A 13,322-nucleotide genomic window follows, 5' to 3' on the forward strand; every position below is an offset into this window, starting at 1 on the left:
ACTGATTGGCTGTCGGACCCCTTTCGTCTAATAGGTGCTGTTCATGCATGGTTGTTAACTTCTTTGGACGGGTTTAGTGACGTCTCTGAACAGTCAAAGGGACTGTCTGTGATACTTTATCCACAGTCAACGTCTATCTTCAGGAGTTCTGGGAACTGGGGTGATGCAAAACTTTTTTTGATGTGTATGTTTGTAAATGGAGTCGGTGAGATTAAATGTAAAACGAAGAGATAGGCTAATGAGGACTGTCAAACTCTGCGGAAAACTCAAATCCGCTAAGATAGAAAGTACAGCTGTATGCAAGATTATTTAGGGAAGTCACCTCCAACAAAATCAAAAATTGTAGATAAACATTTCACTGACACATGTTTCTCAGTCAAAAACATTATTCAAAACAACACCGTAGAATACTTTCTCTGAAAACTAATAATTGGTTCCTTTTACAGATCCACTGACTCATATGATGCAGTTGCTGGACAATTCAAAGAAAACTTGAGTCTCATCTCAAATAAGTACCCTCCTCACACAATTATAGTTGGTGGTGACATCAGCTGACCTCCAATATACTGGCGTAAATACATAGTTAAAATCGTCTGAAATCTTAGTGAATGCGTTCTCAGAAAATTATTTTGAACAGTTAATTAGGGAGCCCGCCCGAAGTGTACTAAATTGTTGCAAAAACATACTTGAACTCTTAGCAACAAATAATCCTGAGCAAATAGGAAGCATCTTGATGGAAAGGGATTAGTGACCACAAGGTTGTTGTAGCGAGACTGAATACTATAACATCCATCCCAACCAAAAATAAACGCAAAATACATCTATTTAAAAAAGCAGATAAAATTTCGGTTGACAACTTTCGAAGAGATTCAACTCCTTCCAGTCTGATTATGTAAGCGCAGATAAGATGGAATTTAAATTCAAATAAATAGTATCAATGGTAATTCAGAGAGATATATCTATCAAATAAATTAGTAAAAGATGGGACTGATCCCCCACTGTACACAAAACATGTCAGAACACTGTTGCAGAAGCAACGAAAAAAGCATGCCAAAATTAAAAGAATGCAAAAACCCCAAGATTGGCGAAGTTTTACAGAAGCTATCTCCAGCGATCTGCGTCAACTGCTCTTTGAAACCACCCAGTCTGGAGCCGAGGCTGCCTTGTGTTTGCTGAGGAACAGAAAATAAAGGATATAAAAGTGACGCTGGCCGGTGTGGCCAAGCGGTTCTAGGCGTTTCGGTCTGGAACCGCGTCACCGCTACGGTCGCAGGTTCGAATCCTGCCTCGGGCATGGATGTGTGTGTTGTCCTTAGGTTAGTTAGGTTTAAGTAGTTCTAAGTTCTAGGGGACCGATGACCTCAGATGTTAAGTCCCATAGTGCTCAGAGCCATTTGAGCATATAAAAGTGTCGAAGCAGATCCTTTATGCCGAAGCCAAATTCGAATATAAGGCGACGAAACCCCCTGTCTTCGCCACTTGATATTCTTCCGTGATGCGGAAACCTATTCCAAAGGTGGCCGCTCCGATGCAGACGACTGGACGCTTCGACGTGGACAGCGTCTAGCGTGCCTGAATCCACCACAAGCACCTGTTCTTGAATGTGTACATGCCAAGTAAAGAAGAGTAAGGACAAAGCAATCCAGACAACTGCAACAGGAAAGACCAACAACAGTTCCGCAGTCAGCATCCAGAAAGCACACGAAAAGCAGAGGGTCTATCAACGCTCCTACTCCCCCCCCCCCCCCCCCAATCGCTAACGGGGCAAGGTGCAGGGAAAGGATCCCAACGTTCAGGTCAAAAGCTGTCCCAGGTGCCGTCAAACGTCATTCTGGCATGTCTGACTGATAAGGAGGACATCATGAAGTTAAATGCCTCGGATCCAGGCAGCCCCTCCACTCCTAATTGCTCTAAAAGTGCTTCATCTCCCTGGTGCAAAGATAAGGATAAATTAAAACCACATCGATTACATGGCTCCCATATTACAGTGGAACTTGAGTGGTATCAGGACTCATGCGGAGGAACTGAAATTTCCAGCACAGGCACGCCCCTTGTGCTTTTGTTTACAAGCCTGCAGGGTTGCTACATCTTGCAAAGAAAATAAGTCTCATTACTTTGTCACACCTCGTATATTGCAAGGAAGACCTATTGGGGGAGGGGTCACAGTGTTTGGCTCTAACGCGCACCATTCCTCTGCTCTCCCTTTGGCTACTGACCTCAAGCAGTTGCAGTTGATATTTATTTGTATCATGTGATCACTGTCTGCTCGCTGTGCAACACGTTGCACCTACACAAGATGCAATAGACTCTGATACTCTCACAAATCTTGTAGAACAGCTCCCATGATCATTTCTCCTCCTAGGAGGCTTCAATGTCCATCATGTCTTGTGGGTCTTGACCTCTACTTGGCCTTGGGGTTGGGTGTTGGAGAGCCTCATGATGTCTCACGAGCTGTGTATCCTCGACACAGGTACTCACACTCATTTCTGTACTGCTAATGGGTCATTCTCAGCCATTGACTTCTCTTTCTGCCCTCCCACCCTTGCAGACTTATGTTCAGTGAGAGGTCATTGATGACCATTCCAGTGACCACTTCCCCCTCTGCATTCACGTACTGGATGGAGCAGTACCTGAAGAGAAGCCACCAAAATGGATGATCAGCAGGGCTAACTGGATGCTGTTCAGCCAGCTGGCTGTGTTTCAACAATGCGGCAGCATCCAAGGGTTGGTGGAGCTCATCACATGAGTGATCCATCATGTCGCCGACCTATCCATCACAAAGTCCTCAGGTAATCTTAAGAGGCGATCTGTCCCTTGGTGGACAGATGAGTGCCATTCAGCAATCTGGGACGATCATGTGGCTCTTAGACATTTTAAATGCCGACTGACAGCAGACAACCTCAGATCCTTTCGAGTCAAGAGGGCCAAGGCTCAACGTGTTATTAAGGAGAGTAAGAAAAGGTTATGACTCCACCAATTGTTTCACTTCTTCTACAAAAGTATGGGAATTCATTCAGAGGATTTCCAGTAAATGCAGTCGTTTACCAACAACGGCAGTGCTGAAACAGGGGTGTCTCGAAACAACACCTAGAGACATAGCTCAGACGCTGGCGAGAATTTTGTAAAAACTACGGCCAAAATCCGGCGTTTCGTCGTTACTGTGCGACTGTAGAAAGGGGGAAGTTGGACTTCAGATCCAACAGTTCTGAGGTCTACAACTCTCGTTTCTCCATGTGGGAGCTCAAATCAGCACTGACTGAAACTCCTGACACTACACCTGGTCACGACCAGATGTGATTCTGCATGCTTAAACATTTGCCAGTGGCTTCAAAGGAAATCCTCCTCAAATGTTTTAATCTCATGTGGCAGACGGGCAACTTCTCCAACACGTGGAGGAAGGCAATTCTGACACCTCTCCTCAAACCAGGAAAGGACCATACATGTGCCAGTAGTTATCAGAGTATTGCCTTAACGAGCTGTGCAGGAAAGACCATGGTTAACTGTCGTCTGTTCTGGTTGTTAGAAACCACACAACTCCTTAGCTGCTCTCAGTGTTGATTCCTGAGATTTCAGTCAATTGTTGACAACCTGACCCTGCTAGAGGCAGCTATTTGGCAGGCTTTCCTTTGTACACATCTCTGTGTCAGCATATTCTTTGATATCAGTAATGCCATGCAGTGCTACTTGCAGGCACTGTATTCTCTCACAATTACATTAATGGGGCTTTCGTGGCCACCATCTCATCTTCATATGGTCTTTCCTGTCTCAACGGGTTTTTAGGACCCAATTTGGTAACGCGCTGTCAGATTGATTTGAGCAGGAGAATGGTGTCCCTCAGGGCAGTGTTTTAAGAGTTACCCTCTTTGACATAGCCATAAACAGTATCACGTATATGATAAGGATTCCTGTGCAGTGCTCCTTATTGGTGGGTGATTTTTCTGTTTTCTGTTCCCTCTCTTCCGTTTCAACAGTAAGCCATCAGTTACAACATACATTGTGCAGGTTAGAGGAGTGGGCTGAAAAGACGGGGACTCAGTTTTCGTCAGCCAAGTGTGTTTGTGTTCATTTTAATCATCATGTTTTTAATTTACCTGTCTTACATGTTAGGGACACCATCCTACACTTTAGAGACTCAGTGAGGTTTCTGGGCCTTGTTTTTGACTGCAAATTATCGTGGTTACACCACCTGAGAGATCTGAAAGCCAGAACCCTGAAGGCATTGATCATCATCAAGTGCCTTAGCCACAGGTCTTGGGGAGTGGACAGTGGATGTATCCTACAGTTTTATAGGCTTTCGTGCATTTGTGGCTGGACTATGCGTGCATAGTATACAGATCATCAAGAGTTTCTTGTTTAAAGATCATTGACATTGTCGACCGTGAGGGGACTCAGCTGGCCATGGGTGCTTGTAGAGCCAGCCTCATACTGAGTCTCTGTGCTGAGGCTCTGCCATTCACAATCTGGCAGCAGCACCTCATGGTACATCGGTATGTACGTAAATTCCTCACAGCTCCGATTTCACCTGCATACCATACTGTTGCTCGTCCACCTCTGGAATGCCTTTCCCCCAACCATCCATGAGCCACAACACCGTTTGGGATCTGCATGCAGTGTGTGTTGGAGTCAGTCAACATGGAGCAAGTACAACACCAAATCCAGGGGTTCCATTGTCTGCCACCTTGGCTGCTGTAGGGGCCTAGCATAATTTTAGATTTAGTGCAGTGCAAAAAACATTGCACTCCTGCTTCTGTTTTTAATGTGATGTTTTGCAATATTTTATATGAGCACCATAACAATGTAGCTGTCTTTAAGGGTGGGTCCAAGCAAGGGAACTTCATTGGTTACTCTGTTGTTTTCCTAGATCATGTATTCAAGGTCAGAATGCCTCAAGAATTTACTGTCTTCAATGCAGAATTATATGTGATCTTGCAGGCACCGGAGCAGATGAGATATTCTTCCAGTGCTAAATTTCTTGTCTGTTCAGATTCTCCGAGTGCCCTTCACTCTCTACAACATTTGTACCCAGCAGACAAAGTCATCCAGAATATCAGGACACACTCCTCCAACTACAACTGGGGAAGGAGGTGTCTTTCTGCTGGGTACCAGGCTATATGGGTATTTCAGAGAATGAAAGGGCAGATCTAGCACCCAAGGAGGCATGTCATGACCCTCAGTTCTTTCAGTGTGCCATCTCCATGCATGCTATAACCTTGCTGTTGAGGTACAAAGCCATGCGTTGATGGGAAGATGAGTGGCTGGAAGTGACTGACAATAAGCTCCACATATCAAAGCCCACAACTCAGCCATGACAAACTTCTTTCCAGCCATGTAGAAAGGATGAGGTCCTTCTTATTCATCTTCCCATAGGCCATAGTCCTATGATGCATAACTTCTTACTCCTGTGAGAAGACCCTCCAATGTGCGGTGCTTGTGGTGTACAGATAACTGTGCACATTTTATTGGATTGTATAGTATTATCCAACCAGCAAGCTGCTGCAGATTTGTCACAGAATCTTCCCACTATTTTAAGTGATGTTCAAATGAATGTGGTTTGAGTTTTAAAGTTTTATGAACTCCCCTTGATTTTTAACAAAATTTCCTCATTCATTTGTTTCAATAAGTGTAAGGACACTGATGACCCCGCTGTTAAGCACCCATGAAAGAGAGAGAGAGAGAGAGAGAGAGAGAGAGAGAGAGAGAGAGAGAGAGAGAGAGAGAGAGACAACAAGGAGGTATTACAGGCCTTCTGTGTGTAAGGTAAGTCTTTCCGCTCCCGGGATTGGAATGACTCCTTACCCTCTCCCTTAAAACCCACATCCTTTCGTCTTTTCCTCTCCTTCCCTCTTTCCTGATGAGGCAACAGTTTGTCGCGAAAGCTTGAATTTCGTGTGTATGTTTGTGTGTCTATCGACCTGCCAGCACTTTCGTTCGGTAAGTCGCATCTGTGTTTTTAGATATATTTTTCCAACTAAATACTTAGGATTACAATTACAAACAGTTTAGACTGGAATGATCACATAGGTAATCTTGAGGGAAAGTAAACAAAAGTCTGTGATTTATTGCCAGAACACTTAGAAAATGCAACAAATTCGTTAAAGAGAATGCTTACAGTAAACTTGTCCGCCCTCTTCTGGGGTACTGCTACACTGTGTGGGATTTCCATCAGATAGGATTGATGGAGGACATCAAAAAAGTCCAGAGAAAGGCAGCTTGTTTTATATTATCATGAAATAGGGGAGATTCTTCCGTGGAGGTGGTGGTGGTGGTGGTTAGTGTTTAACGTCCCGTCGACAACGAGGTCATTAGAGACGGAGCGCAAGCTCGGGTTAGGGAAGGATTGGGAAGGAAATCGGCCATGCCCTTTCAAAGGAACCATCCTGGCATTTGCCTGAAATGATTTAGGGAAATCACGGAAAACCTAAATCAGGATGGCTGGAGACGGGATTGAACCGTCGTCCTCCCGAATGCGAGTCCAGTGTGCTAACCACGGTCTTCCGTGGATATGAAAGACAAATTGGCCTGGCAATCATTAAAAAAAAGGCATATGTAATTGCAGAAGGACCTTATTATGAAACTTCAATCAGAAATTTCCCCTCAGTGTGAAAACATTTTTTTGGCACCCACCTACATAGGGAGAAATGATCATCATAAAATAAGATAAATCAGAGCTTGACCAGAAAGATTCAAGTGTTCATTTTTCCTGTGCCCTGTTCAAGAGTGGAATGGTAGAGAAACAGCATGAAGGTGGTTTGATGAAACCTATGCCATATACATAATTATGAATTGCAAAGTAATAATATAGATGTAGATAGAGGTGTAGATGTACTTAGAACAGGTTGTTCAGAACAGAATGAATTCTCATTCAACAGTGGAATGTGTGCTGATATGAAACTTCCTGGCAAATTAAAACAGTGTGTCAGACCTAGAATCAAACCTGGGACCTTTTCTTTGGAGATGAGGTACTGGAAGAAGTAAAGCTGTTTGGACGGGTCATGAGTCATGCTTGGGTAGCCCAGTGGTAGAGCCCTTGCCCACAAAAGGCAAAAGTATCAGGTTCAAATCCCAATCCAGCACACAGTTTTATCCTGTCTGGAAGTTTGGTTGTCCAGACATCCACTCATGAGGCAGTAACAGTAACTATGATTACCAAAGTACAAATGGTGACTGAAACAAGTAGAAGGATTTATTTGTTCAATAAGCTACACAAAGAGTAACTTGAAATATTTATCTCCAGGTTATTGACCAAGCACTGAATGCAACAGTTTGTGATGGGAGAGATCATGCAAGGTATATAGCCTCTATAAAGAAACTTCTAAAGAAATAGAGACTGCTGCACAGTAATTGTAGGAAATGTCAGAGCACTAAAGATAGATAGAAGCTAGCAGAAACACTCAAGTTAGCAAACATGCAATCCACAAAGTCTTAGATGACTAAAATAGTAGAATCTTATTGAAAAATCTCTACAAAAACCAAAGAAATACTGGTTGTCCATAACGAGACACTAAAGTTTGTGTCCAGATACCTATGGGTGTCACAGGAACTGTAATTTATGATAGCAAAGCATAAGTGGAAATGATGTACCATATTTACAAATGTTCCCGTATAAGAAAAATCTGAGAGTGCTGTCTCATTCTCAGTTTAGTTCTTGCACCACTACAAAGAAGAGTGATAAAAGTATTAGTGTCATTGATGTTGAGAAACAACAGAAACCACTGAAACTGAACAAAGCTCCAGGTCCTTACAGAATCTCTATCAGATTCTAAACAAGTTCTGTACCAGAGTTGGCTCCTCTTTTAAAAATAATGTACTGTAGTTCACTCAAACAGAAAGACTGTGCTCACCAGTCGAAAGAAAGCGTAGATGGAAACTGTTATGAGAAAGTCTACTGACAGATTAGATTAGATTAGATTAGTTTTTCGTTCCATAGATCCGTGTTGAGGAGATCCTCGTGGATGTGGAACATGTCACTTTTTTTAAAGCTGAAATAACAATACTAATAGTATGAATATATACAATACATCATTTCTTTCTATTAAAAAATTTGTCAATGGAGTAGAAGGAGTTGGCCACTAGTAAGTCTTTCAGGCTCCTTTTAAACTGATCTTTATTGGTAACTAAATTTTTTATGTTTGCTGGCAAATTATTGAAGATGAGTGTTCCTGAGTAGTGGACCCCTTTTTGAACTAAAGTAAGTGCTTTTAAGTCCTTGTACAGATCATGTTTGTTTCTGGTATTGTATGTATGAACTGAGCTGTTTGTTGGAAAAAGAGATATATTATTTAGGACAAATTTCATTAAGGAGTAAATATACCGAGAGGCAATAGTTAGTAAACCCAGTTCTTTGAAGAGGTTTCTACAGGATGTCCATGAATTTACTCCACAAATAATACGTATTACATGCTTTTGGACTCTGAAACCTTTTGTTTGACTTGAAGAGTTATCCCAAAATATTATACCATATGACATTATGGAATAAAAGTAGGCAAAGTATGCAAGCTTTTTCACTTTTATGTCGCCTATGTCTGCTAACACTCGAATTGCAAATACAGATTTGTTAAGGCATTTCTGCAGTTCTGTGGTGTGATCCTCCCAACTGAATTTATTATCAAGTTGTAATCCCAGGAATTTAAGACTGTCAACCTCTTCTATCTGCTCTTCTTCGTGCTTTATGCATATGCTGGGTGGAAACGTCTTACAGGTTCTGAATTGCGTATAGTGAGTCTTTTCGAAGTTTAATGTCAGTGAGTTAGCTTTAAACCATTTATTAACATCCAAGAAAATATCATTAGCAGATCTTTCTAGAACTACACTCGACATACTATTTATTGCAATACTCGTGTCATCTGCAAACAAAACGAACTCTGCTTCTGGCAGTGTAACTGATAAGAGATCATTAACGTACACAAGAAAAAGCAATGGCCCTAAGATGGATCCTTGTGGGACACCCCATGTAATTTCTTCCCATTCTGATGATGACTGATGACTTGATTCACTAGTCCCTTGCACTGACACCCTTTGTTTCCTGTTAGTGAGGTATGACTTGAACTATTTTGCAGCACTGCCCGTTACACCATAGAATTCTAATTTATTTAAAAGGATGTTGTGGTTTACACAATCAAATGCCTTTGACAAATCACAGAAAATACCTGCTGCTTGTAACTTGTTATTTAATGAACTAAGTACATATTCACTGTAAGTGTAAATAGCCTTTTTGATATCAGAACCCTTCAGAAATCCAAACTGTGTTCTTGATAATATGTTATTTGTGGTCAGAAAGTTTCAAGAGTCATCTTTAAGTGACAACTCTATGAATATACAAGAATCTCCTATACATCTCTCCCATAGTGATCATTAGAACAAGATTAGATTAATTACAGAACATACAGAAGCATTTACGCAATCAATTTCTGCAGTCCATGTGTGAATGGAACAGGAAAAAGCTCAATAACTGGTACAATGGGACATACCCTGTGCCATGCACTTCACAGTGGTTTTCAGAGCATAGATATAGATGCCACACCTGTCAACAAAAAGGTGTGCAGGAGCGAGCAACACAAAATTACTGTCCAATATATTTATCAGCTATCTGTTGTAGAATCTTAGAAAATATACTGAGTTCACAACTGTACCTTGAGCAGAAAGTCCTCCTCTTTGACATATAGCATGACTTCCACAAATGTGACTCATGCAAAATCCAACTTGCATATTTCTCACATGTCATCCTGAAAGCCATGAATCAAGGCATGCAGTCAGGCAGATGCAGTATTCATTGAGTTCTGGGAATCATTTAACTAAGTAACATACCAATGCTTAGTAACACAAGTACATAGAGTACCAAAAAGATTTGTGACTGGATTGAAGATGCCACAATGAAATGTTTTGGGATCCATGTTGTTCATACTGTATATTAATGACCAGAAAGACAGTAATAATGATAATGCAGGCTTAGTTACAATCTGCTCAACTGTGTGGGACCCATACCAAATAGCAATCTTCTAGGATGGGTTTACCAGAGTTTTGTAAGCAAACTCCTTCGTACCCTGACTAAATTTTCTCAGTACCAATATACTGGAGTCTGCCACCAGCTTTACCCTTAACTATCAACTACCCTATTAATAACTGACAAAATGAGGGGAGAGAAATATATTCAAGAAAGGAAAAGAATACTGACACTATAAGTCAACAGGAAGTGCAAGGAAGTGAAAGCAAAATGGTTGCAGGAAAAATATGAAGAAATCAAAAACGAAATGGTAGTCAGCACAGATTCAGCATATGAAAAGTCATAATACCTTTTGGTGCACCTAAAATAAGATAACAGTATATGATGTTTAATTTCTAAATTTGAAGAATATGTTTCGGAGTGAAAACTTATACAGACAGTGAATTTTTAAATTTCTTTCACTCAGTGCTAGAGACTGACATATTACATGTCAGCTAATTGGATCTTGATGTCCACATCACCCATTGAAAGTGAACCATTCTGTCTCTCTTTCGTACTTAATAAGAACACAGTATCTTTGTTAAAGGAACATGAAAAGAAGCTCAATTGGCAGTCAAATAAAACACTAACAAGACAACAGAATATAGAATATAGTGGAACTCATCCGGGGAAGGGAGGGGGGGGGGGGGGGGGGGGAGGGAGGGCATTTCCATGAATGTTTCTGCAACCCTCATCAAAAAAAACTGTATTTAGTTGTAGCACTAACTCTGTTTGAATGAAAGTAAAGTCATTTTGCACTGTCTGTTGGGAGACCCTGAAGGGCAGTTTCAGCTGCCTAATTGGAAATGTTTTTCCTAGCCCACACACACAATGTATTTAAATGTGTCTATGTAGGTGACTTTAATGTGTGTATGTGATGTGGAGGTTGGTGTTGGATGCTGATGATAGACGAAGGGAAAGGGTGCAACCCACTGCTGGCACATTGCCTAATCCTCTCAAATAGCACCAAAGGGGTGCTGAGCTCAGTGTCTCCCTCTGGCAGATAGATCACAACCAACAGTACCACATGCCCTCACTCCTACAGAGAAGTTTGGAATTTAATCCAGGATATTGATGCCAAGACCAGCTGTTAGGGTCTTTATGCCATCACCTCTCCTCTACTCTGCCTTAAAGACAAAAGGAAAGTAGCTAACACAACATGGTGTATCTCTCCCCTCCCCCTCCCCTTCCCCCTCACAACCCCCTCCACTCCCAGGTGATTGCCCACTCGAGTGCCAGCCACTTCTAATGTTGCTTAACTTCAGTGATCTGATGAAACCATTGAATTCAATGGGGTAACACACTTGGCAGTGTTCTTGAGAATATCCATTTATGAACGTTGAAAAAAATCTTATGTTCATGATTGAAATTATTATTATTATAATTATAATAATAATTATTATTATAACTGTAACATTTCCTATAGGAAAAGACTCCAAACAAACTGTTCAGAATATTCTTTGTGTGTTCTTTCCTCCTTCAAATGACTTTATCTACACTCTTCAAATACTCTTTCTGCTGTTCAGTTACTATTCTTTACACAATAACCTCCACAGTATCATAGAATATTATATGAATTTGTGTGATGTACAGCATATATTATACTGTGTGACTATTTTTCAATAACAGGATGCTTGAATAAACATCACAATGAAGTTTGCCGAGCACTTGGCAGCTCATATTACTCCAGAATGGCGAAAGCAGTACATCAGCTATGAGGTCAGTTCCTTACATTAATATTATCATTCTTTACATGGTGATGGATGCTCAGTTTACTAAGTACTACTTTGCTTGACAGTGTATAAATAGTTTTCTTTTTTTAAGGTGTTAGTTGTTGGTCTACACTTTCAAATATATCTCGAAACATTCTGTGGGGCATTCAGAGCAGTTAGAGTTTAAATGTTGGCATTTTCTTGCAGGAAATGAAAATGATGCTCTATAACACTGTAGAGGAAGCACCTTCAGCAGAACTTGTGGAGCCTGAGGTTCTCACAAGGCATTTTGCCAATTTTGATGATCACTTTTTCCAGTACTGTGACAATGAACTGAAGAAAATCAATACTTTCTATTCTGGTAATAACAAAATAGTGATTTGTATTCTCATCTTGTTTCTCTGAAAGAAAAATGAAAGAAATTGTCAGCCATGTGTTTTTTATTTGCAGAAAAATTAGCCGAAGCTACACGAAAATTTGCTGCGTTACAGAGTGAACTCAAAACAGCTGCACTTGTAGATGGCAAAGTCAGCAAATCAGTCTTCAGGTCAAGTGAAGCTAAGTCTAGTCTTCCTGCAAGGAAAGTACAAGAGCTGAAGCTTGCATTTAGTGAATTTTACCTAAGCTTGATCCTCCTGCAAAACTATCAGACTTTGAATTTCACAGGATTTCGGAAGATCCTCAAAAAACACGATAAGGTGAGTAACACTGTGCTGTTTCGCAAAATGTGTGACTTTTGGTATAATATAATGAAATCAGACTGTCAGAAAATATTTACGCCTGTGGTACTGAGTGCTCTCTTTAAAAAGAATGCATTTACTTTCTGTCTATAATAACATGTTGTGCCTGTATTTACATTTAAGGATCTGTATCATTTTATGAAATAATGTGCAATGTTACAGATGAAAAGTCAAACACCATCATTAAACAGAATATTTTATAGTTTTCGGTTATCATTACTTTACTAAGGTTTTTATTTATTTTTATTTATTTATTTATTTATTCATCCGTGGAACAATAAATATTGTATGGATGTCGTCAGATTACAACACATGAGCACACATACATTTACAATTAAACACGTTTCTCATATTTTGTGTAGTTTTTATAACTAGTCATACATATATTTATAATTACATAATATTTTGGTGATAATGTCATATGTTGCTAATAATCTACATCTATGTTAAATATTCTTTTACAGTATAACAACTTTTACTTACTAAAAAGGTTTTAAGCTTTTGTCTGAAAGTGAGGGGCGCTGACAAAGTTTAACATTCTCAATTGCTCTAAAAATAAGTTCCTCAAAGGAATCTAAATTTACATTTTAAAAAACTATCTATTTTTATTTACAATTCTTTTTGCAATAACAGTGTTGCTATATATGTAAGTATAAACAAATAACAGAACATATCCTTTGTAAAAGTTGTTTTTTGTCCCTTAATGTAATCTTTAAAATTCCACACACATATTGTAGCTTTTGAGTGTATATTTAAAAGTAATAACATCAAATGCTTAACATATTTACAGTAGGTATGTCGTGTCATTCAGAGAAAAATCTGAAGGGACCAAATATAGAGACCAGGAAAGTTTAGGCACTAACTCATATTACATTTCAGGCAGTTTGGCTA

At 40.2% G+C, this 13,322-nt stretch overlaps 1 protein-coding gene across 2 annotated transcripts in view; it reads left to right on the plus strand.

The window, feature by feature from the left end:
- The window catches only part of LOC124613970 (xenotropic and polytropic retrovirus receptor 1), a 286,213-nt gene that overhangs the window by 205,518 nt on the left and 67,373 nt on the right, over positions 1–13,322 (plus strand). For both annotated transcript variants that reach the window (XM_047142759.1, XM_047142758.1), the window contains exons 2-4: positions 11,609–11,698; positions 11,899–12,052; positions 12,142–12,389. In XM_047142759.1, the coding sequence (XP_046998715.1) occupies positions 11,630–11,698; positions 11,899–12,052; positions 12,142–12,389 (471 nt within the window). In that variant the 5' untranslated portion in view covers positions 11,609–11,629. The remainder of the gene's footprint in view (positions 1–11,608; positions 11,699–11,898; positions 12,053–12,141; positions 12,390–13,322) is intronic.

This window comes from Schistocerca americana, chromosome 4, assembly GCF_021461395.2.
Source record: "Schistocerca americana isolate TAMUIC-IGC-003095 chromosome 4, iqSchAmer2.1, whole genome shotgun sequence".
In the NCBI taxonomy this organism is placed as follows: domain Eukaryota; kingdom Metazoa; phylum Arthropoda; class Insecta; order Orthoptera; family Acrididae; genus Schistocerca; species Schistocerca americana.